The sequence below is a fragment of the Octopus bimaculoides genome, chromosome 5 (genome assembly GCF_046866305.1).
Source record: "Octopus bimaculoides isolate indiv1 chromosome 5, ASM4686630v1, whole genome shotgun sequence".
NCBI lineage: Eukaryota > Metazoa > Mollusca > Cephalopoda > Octopoda > Octopodidae > Octopus > Octopus bimaculoides.
In genome coordinates this window covers 9,191,341-9,215,887 of record NC_142932.1, presented here as the reverse complement: position 1 = coordinate 9,215,887, position 24,547 = coordinate 9,191,341, and the positions used below count along the sequence as shown (strand labels likewise).

The 24,547-nt window shown below is 38.4% G+C and overlaps 1 protein-coding gene across 1 annotated transcript; it reads left to right on the top strand.

The window, feature by feature from the left end:
- Positions 1-11,988: 11,988 nt before the first annotated feature.
- Positions 11,989-23,460, top strand: LOC106883671 (uncharacterized). Its single transcript, XM_014934770.3, has 3 exons — positions 11,989-12,147; positions 19,240-19,848; positions 20,696-23,460. Exons 2-3 carry the CDS (start codon positions 19,341-19,343, stop codon positions 23,338-23,340), a joined length of 3,153 nt encoding a protein of 1,050 aa, XP_014790256.1. The 5' UTR covers positions 11,989-12,147; positions 19,240-19,340; the 3' UTR covers positions 23,341-23,460.
- Positions 23,461-24,547: the final 1,087 nt, after the last annotated feature.

Genomic DNA, 24,547 nt, shown 5'->3' with positions numbered 1-24,547 from the left:
CAAGGTCCTAGTTCACTCAAGTAACGACCGAACGAACGGAGACCACACCTGTTTACCGTCAAGGTAGAGCCACAGATGCCTCAACCTCAGTGCATGTAAGCGTATCAACAGCCAAGGAATCCTTAACTCACCCTTTAGCGGATGCTGGCAGCAGACAGAGCACTCTACAAGAGGACTTCTACCCCTCCACAAAAAGCGGAAGAGTAGCCGCTCCAACTTGATCAGCCTCGAACGGGGAGTAAGGTGCAACGGTCAGACGGTAGGTAATAACAGAAGCGATAAACACTCCTGCAACCTCTGTCATTCCTTTCAAGGATAGTCGCCGCTCAGACCAGGTCTGAGTTAGGTGGGTCACCCTGCTCGTCACCTCGCTCTAATTCTTTTCTATCTGGAGGTCTGCACCAAACCAAAGCCCAAGCATTTTAACCAGCCCCTCCGTCCAACGCCCTACGACGTTGTTGGGAAGTATCGTCTTGCCTCTTCAGGTGCCGAGTTGCAAGCCGACTGACTTATCCTGCCACTGCATCGTAGTCCTTAATGGCTTTGCCTATCCTCTGTAGGTGTACCATCTCGGACACGATGATGGTAATGTCATTCGTGTACGCCGAAACCGTCTTACTGCAACCTAGATCGCGTGGGACGCCCCCCTCCCCCCAAGCTCTCCAACTTCCGTAGTAAGTGCTCTAGAGCCAACACATAGCGAAGGAGGGAAAGAGGACACCCTTGACGAACAGAGCGCTTGATGTTGAACGGCTTCGAGAAGAACCCGTTCATCTGAACGATCGAGTCGATGTTGCTGTATAAAGCAATGATTCACCCGAGGAAGACAGGACCGAGCCAGAATGCTGCGAAGACCGACACCAGAAACCGATGGCCAACCCTGTCGAAAACTTTGGACTGGTCCAAATGGACCAGTGCCTCACCCTCGCCAGGAGACCCGTTAACCCTCTCTAAGATGTAGCGTAGAAGGTGGAGATTGTCGTGTATGGATCATGCAGGAATGGCACAAATTTGTGCCTCCCCGACGATTCTACTCACAACACATGCCAACCGTTTTGCTTACACATTGGCCAAAATCTTCTGTTCTGTGTTAAGCAGAGTGATGGGCCTGAAATTATCTATAATAATCCCCTTGTTTGGGTCCTTTCTATCACTGTAGCTGATATAGTGAAATTGTGGATGACTAACTAGGTTTTTGTCTATTTCTCTAATTAGAATCCTGTCTAGATAAGATCTAGATGACCCATCGCTATTAGTCCATGTCCACAATGGAGCGTCTGGAACATCTAGTCGGTACCTATCTGCCAGATGAAATCGACTGAGCTGATTATTAAAGCACAGTAATGTTAGCATAGTAATGTTAGGTGACTTTAATGTAATCTGCGGTGCACGCGTAGATTGCGTTGGCTCGTCTACTGATAGAAGAGGAAACCCTTGCTTTAATAATCAGCTCAGTCGATTTCATCTGGCAGATAAGTACAGACTAGATATCCCAGACGCTCCATTGTGGACATGGACTAATAGCGATGGGTCATCTAGATCTTATCTAGACAGGATTCTAATTAGAGAAATAGACAAAAACCTAGTTAGTCGTCCACAATTTCATTATATCAGCTACAGTGATCACAGATTTATGACTTGTAAGCTAGATTTAGATAAGTTACGTAGATAGGGATCCGGCTACTGGAAATTCGATAAGTCACTTTTGGCTCATGAGGAGTACAGGAGTTTTCTAAATCGGCAGGGACCGCTTGTATGATCATCTCTAGTCCTTGTCCCTGCCAATTTTGCAATTCCAGTGCTGAGGCTTGGAGGATTGTAATTTTATCCTCCAAGCCGCTTGTTATGGCTGCCACCAGCGAAGTGGGGTCTCCTTCGCTTCCCTACCTTAATCTTGGAAATCCGCCTACGAAGATAAGTAGGTAGGAGAACCACCTCCGCAGTTTTAACGTCTCCGTCGACCTTTGTTTCGCCTTTTCCTACGACTTAAACTGGACTTTTATTGTGGCATACTTCACACCTCTTGTGATATATGCCACATTATTCCAAACTGGACAGAGACACAGCTCCACCGCCTCCTTACTCGCGTTGTCCAGTTTTTTAGCTTTATAACGAACAACTTGTAGAAACTGTACACTTAGTGCATTGTGAGTAGTTTCACTGGGAGGAGTGATCACAGTTTCGCTTCCCTCCTTTTTCAACATTCCTTTATATTTTCCTGATTCGTCTTTTCCACTGTTTATTGACCTTTTTGAAACAATGACTGCTTCTGTAAAATTGCTTCCTTTTTTTTTTTTCATTGCATGAAATCCTCTGCAGTTGGCCTGTTTTTTAATCCTGTGCTATTTTTTGGTATCCTGCCATGCACTTGAACTTGTACCAGGTTCATTCCCAGTTTTCGATTTGATTGGAGGTTTATCCATGTTTGTGCATTATTTTCACAAAATATAACAATATTTTCCCCCTTCACACAAGGAGGAAAACGTTAACAAAAAACTGCCCCAAGGAGAAAAATAAGGTATTTTACAAACAAACACTAAACAAAAGTTCAACAACGTAACAATCCAACAGTGTAAATTCAACAAAATATCCACAAATATTACAAACTTACGCCAAACCGTTCGAACAACGTACAAACAAAAAAGATGATTGCAACAACGATTTCTTTATTACCCACGAGGAGTTAAACACAGAGGGACAAAAATAACGGACGACAAAAGACAAACGAATGGCAAAAATGAAAAAAATGAATAATGAAATGGAACGAAACCACTCGACCCCACATCCGAGCAACTTCAGTTACACTTTTTTTACTTTTATTTCTTTATTAACTTATAATTAAGATAGTTTAACTTAGGTGGCAACTTACTTGCGTCTGCTGTCACGCCTATGTCCAATGTTTCTGTCCCAGTTTTCCATTAAACCAAAACACTTTTTGGGGTTGGGGGCTGGGGAGTTTTGGGCACCTGTCTGTTTGTGTTATTGTCTGTGTCAAGAGGGGCATGGAGAAGGCTGGTGACTGTAGGGGGAAGGGTGTGACAGCATGGGTTCGGGTGAGGATTCACATTTTTTCCTCAGACCTTTTTTTAGTTTTCTTCCTTTTAGCTTGTGCCCATTTCTGCTCTTCTTCCTTCCCGGGCTCCTCCGCTTGTAGACGACTTCTCCAGAGGTGGAGGTGCAACTTTTTCTTTTGGTTCCTTTGCACAGAGTGGAGGGAATTCTGCCTTAATGTGGCCTTTTCCCCTACATTTAAAACACCTGAGCGTCCTGCCCTCCACCATGACTCTCAACTTGATGTCGCCGTCGACCATGATGGTCTCCACCATCCTTCCTAGGTATTCTGAGGCGGCCTGGATCAACACTTCCAGGCCCTGCCCTTGCCAATTTCTTGTCGGCACACTTTTTGCCTTGAGGACCACAATCTGGTCCTCAATACCAAGTAGGATGGTGGCTACCAGCCAGGAAACATCCACCTCAGAAGGGATTTCATCTACCCTTACCCGAGAAGTACGTCTTCCCAGGTAAATGGGTAGAAAGACCACCTCTTCCGTCTTGAGGGGAGTGACGGTATCAGACGCAAACCGCACCTCCACCGTTGCGAACTTTCTCCCTCTAGCTAGGTAATCCCCCTCTTTCCGAATGGGCTGCAGAGCCCTTTCCACTTTAGCTCTCGTAGCCACCTCTATCCGAATCAGCCTTACGTTGTATGTTCTATACAACACCGTTCTTTTGGCTGTCCTTTCGGTAGTTTTCCTGGGTGGGGGATACTTTGACATTGTTCCCCTCCCTTTTTATCATTTCTTGGAATCTTTCAATTCTCTCAAAACACACATCTTCAGACTGCCGTGTTACCGCCTCTGCGTAACTCCTTTCCATCTCGCTATCTATTTCGTCTAGACATCTCACCAGCTCCTCCTCAGACGACGACAGGGATGAATAGCTAATTCTCTCCATTTTCACAGCACTTCCCCCTTCAAACAAGGGGGACAGCATTAACAAAACTGCAGTAAGACAGCAAAAACAAGTGTCTTGAGACATAACAATTAATTACAAATATAACTTTAACTAAACTTTCGCACGAACAAAATTCACGATCAACTCGGTCACAGACGATTGTAACATTATTTTATATTTTGGCACTACAGCCATAACACAGAGTAGACAGCACATGGACAGACAGGACTCTACTGTGGAGGCATAAAACATAGAAGGAACGAATAAAAGATGAATTATAATAATGGAGGTGAAATAGCTACATGCTCCCCACTCGCAAGCAGTATCATTTAAAATGTTTTAGTTAAATGTTTTTTATATCTTTTATTTCTTTTTTACCCTTTTGTATCAGTTTTATAGTTATTAAATTCTCGACTTTTACTTACTTTTTTCCCCCATTTTATGTACGGTGTTAGGTCCTCGTAATCTATCACAGGCGGCAAGTCATCGAACTCCACGCGTACTCCTGCTGGGTCTATCTTGTCTCCAAATAATTCTCTCAATCTTGCACATCTCTCTTGGTCAATCACAATTGCCTTGGTGTTCTCTGGATAATATTCCATTGTTAACTTCACTCTCACTACCAACTTCATTTTGGTTATTTTCTTTTCAATTTCCGTGTTTTTCGAATATGTCACCATACGCCATTTCTTTTTTGGTTCTTTGTTTGTTACTTGTTCCTGCATTTCCACTTGATTTTCTACGTTGGTTTCCCTTGTTGATATTGTTGGAATCTCCTTCTGTGTCTCTTCCTGTTTATTTTCCTTCCTTTTCTTTAGTGGATTCTTTGGCGGTCAGTCCGCGTTTTCCTTCCTTTTCTTTTTTCCTATTTACCACCTTATATTCTTCCTCCACCTTCTCTGGACATTGCTCACTCACTGGGGGTCGCCGCTTCGCCATTTTGCTCCTGCTCGTAACCCTGTTGCTGCTGTTCCTGTTCACCTTTCTCGTCGTTCTGGGGACACCTTGCTCTCATGTGTCCCCTTACTCCACATTGGTAACAAGTTGGAGGTCTTCCCTCCACCACTACTCTTAATTTTACTTCCGCTGGCAGTATCACCTCCTCCGGTATTTTGTGCAAGACGATGGTCTAGAAACAGCACCTTTTAGCTCATGTTGTTACTGTCCTTGCTTTTAATCGCTTTTTGTCTTTCTCAACCATTCCAGATCTAGACCGAAAGCTTTCACGTGGCTTTCTGCCATATGTATAAAAATTGGGCTTTTCTTTCTGCACCAGAACAAGTAACAACTTCATGATAGTTCTAAAACGGCCTACTTGAAACGGCATCTTTTACTTCTTCGCGTCTATCCTCATCCAATATTTCCTGTACCCGGGAGCAACGTGCAGCATTCTTCTTTTCCCGTTTTTAGCGCGGATGTCCGTCTCAAGTAGAAGCCTACTTCGCGGTGAGCAATATTCAATCCAACCAGTAGCAACTAAACATTTTACTCAGTGCCTTTTCTTCTGCCTTAGCTGTTCAACTCAAAGACCTGATTAAAGATACACCACACGACGCGACTTATTCATCTATAAAATGCGAAGTGCTTCGTAGGACGTCTCTTTCTGCAGAGCGCCGTTTTCAGACTCTCGTCAATGACGAACATTTGGGAGACAGGAGACCGACTGAATTTCTTCGTCGCATCCGCGACTTAACTGACATGGCTCCAGAAGACAGCTCCCTGCTTAAGCAGCTCTTTTTCTCGTACCTACCCACACATGTTCAGGCAATTTTGGCGCCCATTGTCGACGAAAGTTCAGTCGAACAGATCGATAATTCGGCTGATAAAATTTGAGAATTCTCAAGAAATTCGCCTGCGGTCGACAGAGTCGTTGCTGCGTCTTCTCTTTCATCGACGCTACGACTTCCGCCGACGGCAGCTCTACTCAGTCGGCAACTTTAGAAGCTATTTTAAACCTGACCAAACAAGTCCAGATGTTGTGTTTGTCTCGAAGTTTCCAGCGTCATAGTCGTTCAACCAGTGGTAACCGGATTTTTTTTTTTTTTTTTTTTGGTACCATGACCGTTTTGGCGCGAAGGCTCGGAAATGCCTTCCTCTATGTTCTTATGCCCGCTAAGAAAACTAACTCGGGAGACACTGAGCACGTCAGTCGCTCCCTGCAGCTTTACTGCGAATCGTGCATTTTTGTCGAAGACCACATCTCTCAATACTTTCAGGCTGACTCAGGCGCTTCCTGCAGCTTATGGCCGGTGAAGTTTGTCACTGACAAGTCTCCTCTCTCACAACTTTCATTCCAAGCCGTCAACCATTCGCCTATTCAGGCGTTCGAGCAGATATCTCTCTCCCTGGACTTGGCACTCCGGGAAGACTTCAAATGGATCTTCATTGCCGACCTGGCCTACCCCATCCTTGGGGTAGATTTCCTCCACCACTCCTCGCTCCTCGTGGATGTTCGTAGGCAGCGTTTGTTGGACAGTTCAATAGATTTATCAATTCCTAATCGCAGAACAGTTACTCCTATTGTGAGCCCTTTATTGTTCATTGTTGTATCTGGTGATACATATTACGCACTTTTGAACTCGTTTCCTGAGCTGACCGACCTAAATTTCCAAGTGAGTAATCCTGTTCACTCTACGAGGCATTTCATCAATACTACCGGTTCACCAGTTTTTGCTCGTCCTTGACGTTTACCTTCAGACAAACTCAAGGCTGCGAAAGCCGAATTCGACCACATGCTGCAGTTGGGGATTATTCGTTCTTCAACTAGCCCCTGGTCTTGACCTCTTCATTTAGTACGAAAAGGATCTACTGATTTTCGTCTAGTCGAGGACTACAGGAGGTTAAATGCTATCACAATTCCAAATAGATAACTTACCTCGCCCCTTCAGGATTTTTCTTCGACCTTGCATAGATGCACCGTTTTCTCCAAGGTTGACCTCGTCCGGGCATATCATCAAATTCCTCTCAACCCGGACGATATTCCCAGAACTGCTGTCACCACACCTTTTGGTTTCTTCGAATTTCTTTCCATGCTGCTTGGGTTGTGGAACGCAGCTAGCACTTTTCAAAGGTTTACAGACGAGGTCATTCGCGGTCTCGACTTCGTCTATGCCTAAATTGATGACTTACTCATCGCAAGTTCTACGAAGGAAGATCATGTCCAGCATCTAACACTGCTTTTTCAGTGTCTACGTGATTATCAAGTTAAAATCAAGCCAGCACACGTATGTGTGTGTGTGTGTGTGTGTGTGTGTGTGTGTGTGTGTGTGTGTGTGTGTGTGTGTGTGTGTGTGTGTAGGCGCAGGAGTGGCAGTGTGGTAAAAAGCTTGCTTCCCAACCACATAGATAAGTATACGAAGTTTGAAAGTCTTTCGGTACCAAAAGCACTACATAAAACATAAATGAAAACTGGTGCCCCCGTTTTGAACAAGATCCCGAGACAATAATAGAAGGCACTTTCCCAGGGTGTCGCTCAGTGGGACTGAACTCGGAACCATGTGGCTGGAAAGTAAGCTTCTTACCATACAGCCACGCCTAATTAAAAATATAAACAAAAATAAGCTATGAAATAAATTTTTATTTTCAAAACGAAACAAAACTAACAGTAATATGGAAAATAATGTTTAGTCCGGTATACTTCCTCTTTATTTTTCATATTTGAAAAGTTTTCTACATTTTTTAATTGCAAAATCTTTGACACCATGAACTCTTCAAAATTATGTTTCCGATTTATATAAATAACTTCGAATATTATTTTAGTAAGTTTAAAGTGATTTCTTTCGTGCCGTAAACTATTTATTATTTCTGTGGTGCCCCCACTTTCCTTGATGCCCTAAGCACATGCTTATTTTGCCTAACAGTTAATCCAGCGCTGCCTATTGTCATTTTCAATCGATGCCGTTTGTTCTCACATTATCCGCCATATACGGGCAAATTTCGAAAGATTGCCAATTCCTCTTCTGTTTTATCAAGCAGAGATTTATGTGAAATTATGTTAATTCACGTTTATTGGTTGGTTCCACACAAAGAATCGACAGCTCAACAAGGGAACCTAGAGGTGGTCACGTGCCTGCTAGAAATAACAATTACTCCTCTTTCGGATCTTTTTTAAAACGGGGGCCACATTTTTCATTAACGAAACACTTTGAAACTTGGAACACTGGTAGAATGTGTCATATAAAACATCTTTTTCTCTTAGTCTTCTTAAAAAAAAAAGAAATCCATAAATTATTCCATGTTAAAGTTGTCGTATTTCTGTAATTTCAACCAATCACTGACGTCCATTCAGCCGATATACATTAAGCGCCGACTACATAAACAAATGATTCTGAAACAATTAACCCTAACCCTAACCCTAACTCTAACCCTAACCCTAACCCTAGGGTTAGGGTTAGGGTTAGGGTTAGAGTTAGGGTTAGGGTTAGGGTTAAAGCAAATTTAAAATGAAAAAAGCAAATAAAACGAAGAATCGTTTGTTTATGTAGTCGGCACTTAATGTATATCGGCTGAATGGACGTCAGTGATTGGTTGAAATTATCGAAATAAGACAATTTTTTACATGAAATAAATTCGAATACAAAAATATTTTTCTGTTCTATAACACAAAATAGATAAGTATACGAAGTTTGAAAGTCTTTCGGTACCAAAAACACTACGTAAAACATTAATGAAAAATGTGGCCCCCGTTTTAAAAAAGATCCCCTCTTTTAAAATCTCACCTTAGAGCTGTGCTCCACAACCTTTTCCAGTTGCGGTACACTTACAGTCTTTTCAAAATTCGGTGGCATACCGGAATTAAAAATATAACTAAAAGTACAGGGAAAAAAATTATATTCAGGTTATACTGCGGCACACCTAGCATCATCTCGTGACACACCAGTCTTTAATACAAAGTTTGGGGTAACATGCAGTTTACTGTCGTAAAAAAGTGAAAGTAAACTCTCATAAATGAAAGTAAATTTGCAATAGAACCTGGAAGTGAGGCTTGTAACATACCAAAACTTCATAAAACATTTGATATCGGATGGCTGGGCTCACTACGTGGGTATCGGCAACTTCTATACTCATGGAGTTGTCAACCATTCACTCAATTTTGTTGATCCAAACAATGACAATATCCATACACAGATTATAGGAAGACGATCGCCAAGAATAAAATTACGCAACAATGCAGGAATATTGATGATTTATTTACATCTTATTTTCATGAGCATGTGTGGCGAAACAGAGAGGTCGTAAATGACTATTTACGAATCTCATTTCGTGTATCAATGATTGCCATGTTTCCCCGAAAAAAGTTATTTGTTTCATCTAGAATAAAATATATGTACGGTTTTCATGTTATATTAAATCTACGTACGTTCTATGCTTTGGTTGTCACATTGTTTACAATGTGTGAAGGGATGTCGCCGTGGTTATTTCCGGTTCCTTTTGCTACTTACTTTCATTTTTTAGGATAGTTTACTTTTATTTATTTATTTTTTGTTTTGTTTACCGCTGTAAACTGCTTATTTACCCAAAGTTAGACACGTTGGTTAAGGTGGTACGACAATTTTTTTTAAATGGTCACAACCATCGCCGACACAACCACCACCACCACCACCACCGTAACTGCTACCTACACCACCACCACCACCGTGACCATCGTCGATACCGCCACCACCTTTTCGTTCTGAGTTCTAATATTGCAGAAGTCAACTTTGGGATCTTGTTCAAAACGGGGGCACCAGTATTTTCTTAACGAAACACTTTGAAACTTGGGACACTGGTACAATGTGTCATATAAAACATCTTTTTCTCTTAGTCTTCTTAACAAAAAAACGTACATCGCAAGTTATTTCATGTTAAAGTTGTCGTATTTCTGTAATTTCAACCAATGACTGACGTCCATTCAGCCAAGTACATTAAGTGCTGACTTCGTAAACAAACGATTCTCAAACGATTTTGGCGGTGATAAAATTATTATTTCCTTGTCAAAAAATGGCTGAAGCATATTGGCAGTAGCTAATAAACCTTTCTATTATAGGCACAAGGCATGGTTTTTGAGGGAAGGAGCAAGTCAATTGGGGTTAGGGTTAGGGTTAGGGAAAACGAACACACGTGTGTTGCCTCTGCAAAATGTCAGAAGTAATGGAGATTAAATACGCTTTACACCGCTTAAACTACCAAATGAGTGAGTATAAACAGCTGAATACTTGTCAGTGATTGGTTGAAATTATCGAAATAAGACAATTTTTTACATGAAATAAATTCGAATACAAAAGTTTTTTTCTGTTCTATAACACAAAATAGATAAGTATACGAAGTTTGAAAGTCTTTCGGTACCAAAAACATTACATAAAACATTAATGAAAACTTGTGAGTGGAGTTGGTAGACGGAAACTGAAAGAAGCCCGTCGTATATAATATGTATATATATATATATATGTATGTGTGTTTGTGTGTCTGTATTTGTCCCCCCACCATCGCTTGACAACCGATGCTGGTGTATTTACGTCCCCCGTAACCTAGCGGTTCAGCAAAAAGAGACCGATAGAATAAGTACTAGGCTTACAAAGAATAAGTCCTGGGGTCGATTTCCTCGACTAAAGGCGGTGCTCCAGCATGGCCGCAGTCAAGATCCCAACTTTGTCTTTCATCCTTTCGGGGTCGATAAAATAAGTACCATTTGAGCAATGAGACCGATGTAATCGATTACACTGGTCTCTTCAAAATTGCTGGCCTTGTGCCAAAATTATTATTGAGGACGGTGGATAACAGAATCAGTAGAACGCCAAACAAAATGTTTTGTAAGTTTAGTTATCAATCTTCATATTATATTGAGGTCAACTTTACATTCCGGAGTTCAGAGCATAGAGTCTCAGTCAAGTAATGAGAAGGCCATCTCGAGTCATTGGCATTACTCACTAACAGATATATTCCAGCCTCTGGCCCACAGGCTTTTTCCTTTCTCTTTTTCGTTCCTATAATGGCCTCTGTTTCTATCAGTTGGCTGGGCTCCTACTGCTTCTACCAGGCACCCCGACCCACTCATCTCAGTGTCTCGTCACTCTTGTTGCATTCAGACGGGCCTCCTCCCCCTTCAAACCATTATGTTCACTCCGCGCTATACTGAACATTGTCCTCTGAAATCTCTGCTCATGGTTTTCCTGCAGTTGCTAGCTAATTAGTCTCAATAGAATATTAACGGCATCAAGCTCACCAGTCCCGGAAAGCCTGCAAAGATGTCATAGCACTACCCATTCCTTAGCAAATAATAATTTTAAAAAAAGGAAGTCAGTAATAATGACTGTGCCCTTTCTCAAAGTGTATGGTTCTGTGTCTACATAAGGTATTTGTATTATTACAAATGCATTGTTAGAAACAACAGAGCACCACCGCACTACAGAAATGCCTCGTAAAAAAAATATTTTTTAAATTCTATCTTTTACAGTTGCAAATAAATATCGCAAAGGTGATCAGTTTTGTCTATCCTCTGTGTTAACAGTGATGATACCAGCAGTATCATCATTATAACTTCATGTGTCATACGCTTCCGAAGCCTCTGCGTCCACTTTATTCAATCGTGATAGAGTGAGATGGGTTATTTAGGAGAGGTCTCCACAGCGCATTACGAGAGAGAAAGAGAGAGGGAGAGAGAGAGAAAGAGAGAGGGAGAGAGAGAGAAAGAGAGAGGGAGAGAGAGAGAGAGAGGTGGAGGCGATTTTAAGACTTGACTTGTACTTCAGTTTGTAGACACTGGAAAGTGAAAGGTAAAAATTGACCACAACAGGAGTTGACCGCAGAACGCAAGGAGCCGGAATAATCCCATTAGGTATTTGTTTAACGCCCTAACGATACTGCCAAACAATGCTGAAGTTACATAACCTGTTTCTACTCTCCCCTGTTCGACAAACGTAGCTTTGTTTCTTCTCAAAAGACCAATATTCTTGATAGGAAACGAAAGCCACTTGAGCACCAATTACGACCGATGAACTACCTGTCTGACAGACTAGAGCCTCGTTTAGCTCAAGTAGAGTTTGATTATCTCCCTTTAAATCAGTAACTTCACGTTGCGATGGTCAATGTTTCGGTCAGTTATGAAAAAATCATGATTAGTTTTATATTTCAAGACGGATCTACGATTCATTCCACAAGTCGGGAGTTCAAGTATATGTTTCGTTTTTTATTTTCGCTGTTACCGAGAATATGACCGTAAGTGTTGTTAGATATATTTCGATACTTCTTTTGTAAATATTTCTTTATGTCGATGCTGTTATCATTTCATGGTCTCAATATCTTTGTTTAATCTATTTTTGTTGTTTTATATCAGATTCCTTCGCTTTTTATTAAATTGTAGAGGAAGACGTTGAGTTCAAGAATATTTTATATAAAGAAGAATTCCGACGTTGACAATTAGTTTCATTGGCGTCGATTTCAGTATAGCCACAATATGTACACAATAACTATACACCGTTTTTGTAGAGACGGTCGATGACATCGCCAACTTTACCATTCTGGCCGTAAAGAAACTTGTTTTAATCTGCGAGACACAATTGCTACAATTTAGGGGGCAGTATAGGGTATTGATAAAGTTTATTTACCAGGATTTTGGCACAAGATCCAGTCTTCGACACTGCTGACACGCACACATATATACATACATTTCATATACAAGTACTATATAAAGATCCGTCAACTTCCTCTCCCCCTCTCACATACATACATACATATGAAATATATGAATAAAGGCTACATAGATATTAGGCTTCCTCTCTCTCTCTTTCTCTTATATATATATATATATATATATATATATATATATATATATATAAACAATATATGAGTATATGCATATATATGTACATGTATGTACATACCTTCATCTACATATATATGTATATATTCAATTATATTGCAATAGTATTTAGTTTCAAGGCAACCGACTTCGCCTTTCATTTCTTAAGGATCGATGAAATAAGTATCTGGCATTTATTGTGATCAATTTAATCGGTTTTATTCCTTTCCCTCACCCTCATCTTGCAAATTTTCTTTCTTTGTGCCAGTATTAGAAAGTTCACTGTTCCAATTTCGCCGAAGTCAACTTTAGTTTTTCATTCAACCGCGATCGATTTAATAAAGTACCTTACCAGTAAAGTACTGGTGATCATGGAATCGATTTACTTGATTGCAATCACCACCTTTCAAATATATGACCATATATATTTATTATTTGAACAATTATGTCACAATAAATACGTGGAAAAAAAGTCTGTTACTGCAACGTTATAGCTTCTATTTTGTTTATACTTAAATATAAATACACATGACAGTATGTGTATGTTCGAATTTTTACTATCGATTTTCCATGCTAACATGGGTTAAACGATTATATATATATATATATATATATATATATATATATATATATATATATATATATATATACATATATATAAGTAGCTTGCTTACCAACCACATGGTTCCGGGTTCAGTCCCACTGCGTGGCACTATGGGCAAGTGTCTTCTACTATAGCCTCGGGCCGACCAAAGCCTTGTGAGTGGATTTGGTAGACGGAAACTGAAAGAAGCCCGTCGTATATATGTATATATATATATATATGTATGTGTGTTTGTGTGTCTGTATTTGTCCCCCCACCATCGCTTGACAACCGATGCTGGTGTATTTACGTCCCCCGTAACCTAGCGGTTCAGCAAAAAGAGACCGATAGAATAAGTACTAGGCTTACAAAGAATAAGTCCTGGGGTCGATTTCCTCGACTAAAGGCGGTGCTCCAGCATGGCCGCAGTCAAATGACTGAAACAAGTAAAAGAGTATATATATGTATGTATGTATATGTGTGTGTTTGTGTGCGTGTGTGTGTTCAGCTTATATCCTTTTGATATCATTTCCTAATATATATTTACTATTTTTTATTTTTAAAGTTGCATCTTTTTACACTACAATTACTTTTAGTCTAGTTGTAATTATTACCTTTGTTATCGTTACGTTAATAGATTTACCCAAGTAGTTTGTACTTAAGCTCCAGTCAAAAATATCTTTGCATTTTAGAATTTTAGTTATTCTTCTCTTTGGTGAATATTGTTTGTATATGCAGATTGTATGTGTATAAATTGATATTGGAAAAGCGTGGGTTCCACCTCTTCCCCTCTTATCATTTCTGTTGCTAACAAAATCAGATTATTTTTTTACGAAAAGACAAATTTGGGACATATTTCAATTTTATAAATGTCATTTATTTAAATATCTGAGATTACAATGAATATTTGTTTCATATATCTACAAAAGAGTCATTACAAACAGTTGAAATGCCTCGTTTATTTTTGTTAACAAGAAAAATGAATATTTGTTCTTCTTGAGGTATAAATCATTCTAAGAAATCTGTATTTCTCTTATGGTTGATTAGTGCAAAAAAGAAAAGAAAGAGATAAACAAACAATAATTCAAGGGAAATAATATATTTTAATATTTAGTCACTTGTTTAGCCCTAGGTCAACACTGATCGTGCAGACATGATCAAACGCATTCAAATATCTTACCTAATACATTCTTCTCTTTTAAAACGATTGGGTGTGGTGTAAAGGAGGCTGCTATTTCTAGCAATTCGATCGACCACATAGAAACTTACCTGCTGACTGGATTTTGTGGGTTAGTTTTATACCCGGCGTTTAAAATTTATTTCATAATTTTCTCCTACTGTGTTTTTCGATACCGTTTCTCTTTTTAATGTTAATTTCTCGTATTGTTCTTTTCCCTCCACCGTCAAAAAGTCTTGCGTTTATAAAAAGAATGTATAACCGATTGAATTTGCCGCAGTATATGACTGGTACATGTTTAAGTAATCACTTAATACACGGAGAAATTCGAAATCAGGACTAAGATAAATGTAACTAAATACCCACTCCAGTGTATTTATTCCGGAATTGTAGTATATCGCTTTATTGTTGTAAAATAAAATCAAGGAACAAAGATAAAAAACATTAAAACTAAAAAAAAACTCTTGCCCCTCTCTGCTCCACTACTAAATTTCTAACAAATTTTATTTGAAAAGTATTGAATCCTGCTTGACTACTTTGCTTATATGTAGCTGATCTTTGTTGGTCCAGCGAGATAAGAGGAGTCTCTACGTTGATATTTGACTTGCTAGAAATAGCAGTCAAATGTCTTAAACTATGTCTTACCTTCTTTACAAAGAACACGACTAGAATACCATTGATTATAACTCTCTTTAAGTAGGGCCTTAGGCCTAAATAACAACAGTAACTATCTGTTGCTCAACACTGCAATTTTCATTATCTTTTTTTTTTTCATTATTTAGTAATCACACACACACACACACACACCCAAAAAAATATTTAAAAAACCACGCAAAAGCAAACAAAAATACTATACAATAATTGTTTCTAATTTAGGCACCACACCGGCAATTTTGAGAGAGGCGGTTGGTCAATTATATCGAACCAGGTACTGGATTGGAACTTTATTTTATCGATTCCTGATGAAAGCAATGTTGCCGTGACAATTTGAACTTAAGAACGTCAAAAACCAGAATTACTACAAGATATTTTGCCTGGTGCTCTAACAATTCTGCCACTCCATCATCCTTTCTGCTATAAGCACAAGGCCTGAAATTTTGGAGAGGGGACTAGTCGATTACATCGACCCCAGCACTCAACTGGGACTTATGTCATTGACTTCGAAAGGATGAAAGGCCAAGTCGATCTAATCATAAGGTATACCCACATAAGTGTGCATCCCCGCCGGTTTTGCTTCCTAATAACTTTCAAGAAAGTTGATACTTTTAAATGAAATTTTTAAAAAATACCTTTCAGATGGTGTAGATTCCGATTATATCGTAATTTCGTGTGGAAAAAACAAAACAAAACAAAACAAAAAGCTTCGTAGGTGCGCATACATACTAACACACATTACATAGCTACGAAATCTGACTCGAAATTTTGAAGAAAATTATGTGATGTGTTTCACTATGTATGTGTGTACGCCCATCATTTTTTTTTTTTTTTCACATTAAATTCTGATATAATCGTTATATATATAATCTGAAAGGTATTTGTAGATGATTTAATTAGAAAATATCCATTGTACTTAAAGTTATGGGGAAACAAATTTGGGGTGGGGGTTTACTTTGTGTAGGTACGCCCATAATAATCTTTTCTACTATAGTGTCTGGAATTTTGGGAGAATGGGGGCTAGTGGATTACATCGACTACAGTACTCCACTGATTCTTTATCAACCTCGAAAGGATTGAAGGTAAAGTTGACCTCGGCGTAATTTCAACTCAGTACGTAAAGCCGGAAGAAATGCCGCTGGTTTCTGATTGTTTCTAAGTTAGGCAGAAAGTCAGTAGTTTTGAGAGGAGGAGTTTGGTCGTTTACCATCGACCCAATGCTTGACTGATATGGACTGCGGAGAAATGAAAGGCGAAAAATAAAATTTAGTATGTTGAAGGAAAAACAAATGCAACGAAACATTGTTATCTCCCTTCATGATTTGTTTGATGTGCAAAACCAACAACTGGACCTTTACGTGGTCGCTCAAAATGCTAGACATAGCAGCTAAGTCTTCCTTAACTCACATTTCACCTTTTAAAATCAAAGAAAAGATGCATTAAGCAAATTATACGAGGAGCATTCCTGAAGTTTTTGAGGCTTTTTTAGCAGAAGCAGTTATAACTGTTCTAGATTATTGTAATTTTAGAATTTAGCATATCCTTATTTAGTTTATCATTACATGTCTAATAAGCTGACATGTCAACTTTTGTTATTCCAGATTGAATGAGATGGCTGTAACAAAATTTTGAACACATCCTACTAAACACTGCTTATCACAGCTAACTAATGTGCAGAATGCAGTCAGGACATTTGGAAGCTTGCTATGCGATGGAGCTTTGTATTAGACTGGGCAAAATCTTTACAGATATTTATGAAATGCTCCAGCCTACTTATGGATTAACTTTTTTGCTAGCATAAGCAGTTCAAGGATAGCAGGGAGTAGATGAGAGGGAGGGGAACACCAGAGCTGGTTGAGAAAATTTGTAATTTTCTGGATGAAGATCATTGTGTGTCTATAAAGACAAGAAACATACAACTTGGAGTTGGTGTAGCAACTATACACAGAACTATTCACGATGGTGTGAACTTGCACCAAATTTTTGCTAATTTTGTTCCTGAGGTGCTCAGTGATGAGCATCCTAGTAACCATCTATTTGACAGAGATGAGTATCGAAACTGTCCCTTGCCCTCTTTATAGTCCAGACCTTACTTCCTGTGACTTTTGCTTGTACCCTAAGCTGAAGAAGAACCACACAAGTAGCCTACTTTGAATTTGAAGGAGGCAGTGCCTAGAGTCTTGGACACACACCTTCACTTTGGAGTACTTCAATGGGACCTTCACAAAGTGGCTGGAGTGCTACAATAAGTGAGGATGCTACTTTGAAGGAGATTAGAGTTTTGTACTATTTTGAAATTAATAAATGGTTCTCCTGAAAATGTCTGAAAACTTATGGAATGCACTTCATAGTCCCTCATTTACAAAAGAACATGGTCACAACTAGAACATCTTTGATCATAGCTCTGCTTGATCAGACTTGACATGGGGGTTAAACAACAACAACTACCATGAGACAAACCAAAAAGTGTACCTCTGTATGGTTTACACAAACTGCTAGAAATAATAGCCAAACCTCTTTCGAATTAATTTTTTGTCTGAAAAAATGGTAATTTATATTTGATTACAATGAAATCTTTGTTAGAATTTCATTCAAATGTAGGAATCATTGTAGGAACATAAACTGACCGTAGTAATTGACTGGTATTTTATTTCTAGTGCTCTAAATGCCATGAAAAAGATGGGATATTATGAATGGAATGTCTATTGGATTATGACTAATATAGCTAAAAAAATAACAGTAAGCTTTGTGGGGAACTTTGGCCCAACATTTCAAAGTAACAAAATATTTGTGCCTTCCTCATTGTTTACATTTGCATTTGTATAGTCTAAGCCTCTGAGAAAGAGATACAGTCAATGTGACATTTATTGATTCAAATTCACCTTTTGTATTGCACTATGATCAGAATGCCTAATCTTGTGTGCTTCAATTCACTTGGTTGTTCTTTAGTCTCAGGCAAGCTCTAAGAAGATCATCTTGTCTTTTATTATTCAAACATTATTTAATACTACATTATCCAATGTATTCTTTTATTGCATTTTAAAGATAATAGGTGTAATTTGAGGAAGATTTACCTGCTATTTCTTGCATGTTGATGACTGCGTAGAAACTTCCTCCTTGGATCATTGTTAATAGTGTTTCTAATACCATTGTTCTTGTTTTTAGCCTCAGATAAGTCCTGACCAAACAGACCTTTTTCTCATCATGGCCATTCCATCTCTTCTTCAAGACACTGAATGCAAGGCTACAAATATCTAATGTCTTCATGCATTCTTTTGTGATGGTTAAATGTAATTTGAAGGAAATTTGGCTGTTATGTTTAGGAAGTGGAGCAGTTGTATAAAGGCTCCTTCAGTAGTTCCATATGGAATATATTCTGTAATAGACTGGGGGTAAATATCAAAAGGAGTTATTTTTGCTTCTAAAGTTATTAAACTGGGGATAATTACTGAAATAGACCATGAAAATGCAAATGGCCAGCCTGGTTATAACTAGAATGCATTTGGTTATAGGTTTGTTTAATCAGGGCTGATTTTAAACTTAATAGCAACGATTCCCATCTCTGTAAATTTTGCTTGATTATTATTAAGAGAGAGGATTAGCTTTAGAGTGGTGTACTGATAAAACTTTTACAGTATTAGACAAAATGTCACAAGGCATTTGTTCAGGCCCTTTATATTTTGATGTCAAAATCTCACAAAGGTTAACTTTGCTTTTCATACTTTTGGGGTCAATAGAATAAAGTACCAGTCAAGTACTGGGGTCAATTTAATTGAGTAACTCCTATCCCCAAATTTGAAACCTTGTGGCTATGTTAGAAAACATTGTTATTGACAGAATTGTTTTGACCATCGAACAAAATACTTAGCAGTATTTGTTCTAGCTCTTTGCATTCTTGAGTTCAAATCCTGCTGATGTTAATCTTGCCTTTTATCTTTATGACTTTGGTAAAATGAAGTACCAGACTAGATATGGGGGTTGATACAAACTTGCTTGATTTCTGGCCTTGTGCCTATGTAAGAAATTATATTTACTTTTGTTTCAGTGCCACTACAAATCTTTGATTTATCTTTTGTTTTTTTATTTCTTTTTCAGCTCAATGGTAAACAATAAACAATACTAGATAGCATTTATTTAAAATTTATTCACAAGTGTACTACTTTGTGCTAGGAGGTGCTGCTCTTCTGTACTAAAAAATGTCTCGCTATGATGTAGAGAAGTTCCATCCACCCCCAGACCCTGAACTAATATGCTGTATCTGCCAGTGTGTACTTGACAATGCAAAAGAAAGCCCCTGTCGCCACGTCTTCTGTAAAGTGTGCATAGAGCAGTGGCTGGAGGATCACAACAGTTGTCCAACATGCCGTACGTGGTTGAGCAAGCATGACCTTCAGAATGTGCTGCCCCTTGTTCAAAACATGATCAATAAATTGGCCATGTACTGTGACTTCCGTAATAATGGCTGTGATGAGAAAATTATACTGGAAATGTATGATGTGCACATTCAGAAGTGTGACTTCAAACTATTGCAGTGTCCCTACCCTGGCTGCAATTCAACTGTATTACATAAGGACCTTTCCAAACATATGAATGAACTGTGCACTTTCCGGGAGGTAACCTGCAACAGAGGTTGTTATTTAAAAATCCCAATTAATGAAGTACCTGTCCATGACTGCCTTTCTTCTTTAAAGCAAAAATCAGAAAGTAAGTGGGGTTTTTTTTCCTTTATTTTTATTTTTTTCCTCATTTTTCCAAAATATAAATTCAAAATATGTGCCACCAATTTCATGCTCATGTGTCTGAACTTCCTTTAAAGCACTTTTTTGTGGTTCTGATATCTTTAGTTTGTCTACCAGGCAACACAGATTCTGCTCCTACTTTCTAGTTAGCAGTAGAAATGGCATCCTGCTTTAAAAATAAATGTGTCCAATAAAATACAAATCTCATCAATGCTAACTTGGAAAAATTAATGTAAAACAGCCATAACTTATAAAGATGTATTTAATTAAGAAGTGGAAGGAGCCTGTGGAGAGAAAAAAGTGTCTTCTACTATAGCCTCGGGCCTGCTTCCATTCAGTTTCTCTTTGGTCTATCTGAAGCCTATAGTTGATGACACTTGCCCAAGTTTCTATGCAGTCAGACTGAACTTAATGCCACAGGCTGCAAAGCAAACTTCTTAACCACAACCCATGCTAGCATGGAAAGCGGACGTTAAACGATGATGATGATGATGATGATCTCCATCGCTGCACCTAATTTCATATGTTACATGTAAATTAATTGATTTTGATTTTAGATTATCTTTTGTAAAAAACATTTCATAACTCCTTTCATCTTATGAACTTTGCCATGGACCACTGATGATTCACCTGGACCTTGTTGTATATCATTGTTTTAACCTCACCACTATTGCACCTCTTTTCTGAACATGTCTGGTTTATTGAAATATTTTTCAACAATTTGAAAAATTCATCCTAAAATCTCTTTTCCGGAAAGTATTTCCACATATATATATATCTAAACTGTTTTTCAATTTCTTTTTTAATTTCAGAACAACAGAAATTAATTGAAGAATATTTGAAGAAAATAAAAGAATTTATTACATTGAATGATACTTTGAAAAAGAAAGTGGAGAACTTACTTCGGAATTTTGATGACACAAGTCCTCATTCTGTTGAAGGTGTATCTAATTTATTTTCCTCTTCTTATGAAGATGAAGAAGATAACACTCCAATTAACGTCCTTCGAAGAACAGCCGATAATTCCGTCACTAAGTTGTTAGTCATGTGTAATTATCTTGAATTTTACACTGATGCTATCGATCAGATTACAGATGAGATCAACGAACTCCAAGATGAAACCAGTCCTGTAATAAATTCTAGCTCTACATCTACAGCTATTGCAGCAGCCACTACTGAGCCAACACAAAACTCAGAAGATACAACTGGAAACAGACAAAATGTAACAGCCACTTCAGTAGAACCTGACTTACATGGCAATAATAGCAGTGAGTCGAGAAGATTTAGTAGTACAAGGTTTTCTCAGTCGTCTGAGACCTATCTGTCTAATGGTAATCCCGACCAAGATCCTAGTACCAATGCTGAGTCAGTGTTATCCAACTCAGTTCAGTTTTATTCTGGAGAGACTGGAAGTGCTACAACTAGTCCTGAAGACTATCCAGCTACAGATAGAGAGCTTGAGGTTTCCTATGTGGCAGATTCTGAAGAAGGGAATAATTCTTCTGCTGGTTTTAACTACAATAATGCAAGTGATGATGATCTATTTGATTGGTATGTAGATGAGGAGGAAATCACTAGTGATGTTTCTTCTTCAATGCATTCCTCTCTTGTTACTAATGTCCCACTGGAATCCACTGCAAATGATGCTACATCTCAACCAGAAAATTTTTTTGATCCAGAATATTGGATTGACACATACTATCCACAATCATCCGACAGAGGTAATGAAGTTCACACACCAGAGAATGGGGTTGAGTTTGATAATGTCAGTGTAAATGCCACTGATGGAGATTCATACACACATCACTCAGAGGAAAACTATCTCTCATCTAACTATCTTTCATCGCCTTCTGTAACATCGGTACAGTTTTCCCCTTTGGTCTCATCATCACCACATCACGAGTCTGACAGTGACATGTATGTCTTATTTTCAGATTATAGTGATGATGAAGTCAATCATGATATTGAACTGATATCTGAGAATGAAGTCAGATTCGCTGTCCCATTAGAGTCTCATTGTGATAATCCTCATTCAGAAGACAGTAGGACCATGAGTGATGATGAGGACGAGGGGGATGATGATGATGATGATGATGACGATGATGATGATGACGACGACAGAAACAATTCGGTTTATCAACTTACTTTCTTGGAAAACCAAAATTCAATACGTGAGGAAAATGATGAAGAATCCCCTAGTCCACCAAATGTGTGTATGTTTGACCAGCCTGATGATTCCAGTGCTGTGAGAGTATCTACCACAAACAATTCAAATCTAGACATCAATGAAGTTAGTATAACACATGTTTACTCTTCTGATAATAAATTGTCTGCCCCTAATGAAAGACCAGTGAACCGAGTTTCATCCCAGGTATCACTTTATCAGCAAAGACATCGTTACTATGACTTCAACTCCGAACCACTTGCTGTACCCAGTCAACACCATGTTTTACGCTTACTTCAGTCCAATAAAGATTCTATGCGGTTCAGTCAGCATGTTGTGTCAGGTAACACTGAGTCAACTCGTCAAACTCCTGGTGTATCTATAAAAATTGAACCTACATTAGATTTCATACGGGTTTCATCTTCGGATTCAGGAAATATTCAAAAATCAACCCTGACTACCCGAACAGTGTGTGTACCCCTGCATGACATGAACACTTGCAATTCAGATGATGTAAAAGTAATTAGTGAGAGAGTTGTCCAGGCAGATACTACTCTTCAATATCCTTCTTCTCAAAACCCATCACGATACAACCAACGCAGGAAAAGGCAAAATTCATCCCCTTCTGGTAATAGCTTTCCTTCAAAAGTACGTCGCGGGCGTGACCACTCAAATTTTTATCCCCAGTCCACCTTTACAAATACCATACGAAATCGCGTTATGTCTCTAAAAAATGGACAGAACACTTCCAATCAACATCTCAAACATCATTTTTCCAATCGGCAGCATGCTTCACAAACTACTACTAGCACTGCTTCAAGTGCAAATATTTCTGCTCCTTCAAACACTGCTGTTATGTCATCCTGTCGACCGAGTTCTCGTTACACTACACTTCACTCTAGTTGGCGAGGAACAGAACCTTGTAACAACAACAGAACAAGATGCAATACAAAAAAAACTGCTGCCGCTTGTGAAAGACAAATGACTATACAGACTAATGTCCAAATTAACCAATTAGAAGATAGATCATTGCCCAATGTGAACTCTACCGATGGTACTGTGCCCTTTGGCCTGCCAATGCCAGATCAATTACATTCCCACAGATCTGAGCACACTCTTGGCCAAACAGATTCGGACAATGCTAGTTATGAACCTTCAGAGAGCTGCTCTGATTCTGAGGTTCCAGAATCTGACAGTAGTTACGAAGTATTAATACCAAAAACTATTTCTCAATTATTAGATGAATATAATTCTGATGAAACAGATGAGAGTTGGTCAGTTGGTATGGACTAAAATTAAATTTTTCAGAAAAAAATCATCAATTTAAAAAGAAAAGTCTTTAAAATCTCTTCCTTCCATATTTAACTTTTATATAATTAATAAAAATCAACTACCCATTTTTGATTCTGACTATTTCTGATTGAAAGTAAATTCTTTTTTTAATTTCCTTTGTTTAATTTCATGATTTGTAACTTGTTGATTTTTTTTGGCCCTCTTTTTTTGTAAAGAGCAAGAAGTTAATCACTTTTACTATTTTTAAAACTCTTTTGAGACTATATTTCTTATGAAATACACTATTCGTAGGTTTCAATTAATTTTGAATATAGAGATGTAAAATCATTTGGAAATCTATATCCATTGAAAAAGCCACAGAGATGGTATAGTGAAAAACTTGTGGTAAAAGAGAAAGAATATAAACAACAATGAGTGTACTTAAAAGCATTAATAATATGATTTTTCCATAATATAACAATATTGGTTTCAACATTTGGTTTTAGATCAAAATCTTTGCAAAACAAAATTACTTCAAAAACAAGAAATATTTGGAAGATATTAGTAATTAACTTTCATATTACTAATCTTGTGTGTGGAACATAAAAAAAGTTCCTTAAATCATTACAGTTTTTAATTTAGATATGAATATTTGATAATGAGATGTTTTGTATTAGGAACCCAAAGGTATCAAGAGGGTTAAATGGGGGTTTTTTTTGTCATTATAGACTTCTCACCTTAGCAAGCTGTGTGCATGTCTTATCTTTTCAGGTTTACTAATAAATCTAAATATTTCTATTAATGCTACTACTTAGGAAGAATATCTAGACACAAAACTGAGATATGATGGTGGAGTGGTTCAGTGTTGTTTAATTTTAGGTCAGCCCTGATGTTAATGGCTACATTATCTAGTGTTGGGTGCAATTGAAAAGGAATTTTGGCTGCTATTTCTAGCAGATCGAATGACCATGTCGAGGTGCCTTAATTGGCTCTTGATCAAAGTGCTTGTCTCCCTAGTGATCATCTGGAGGTCAAACCCTGATACTAGCATTTCCTCTTTTCAAACCTGTTGCTGATTGATAGGGTTTGTTTAAATTTTGCAATCATCATCATCATCATCATCATCATCATCGTTTAACGTCCGCTTTCCATGCTAGCATGGGTTGGACGATTTGACTGAGGACTGGTGAAACCGGATGGCAACACCAGGCTCCAGTCTGATTTGGCA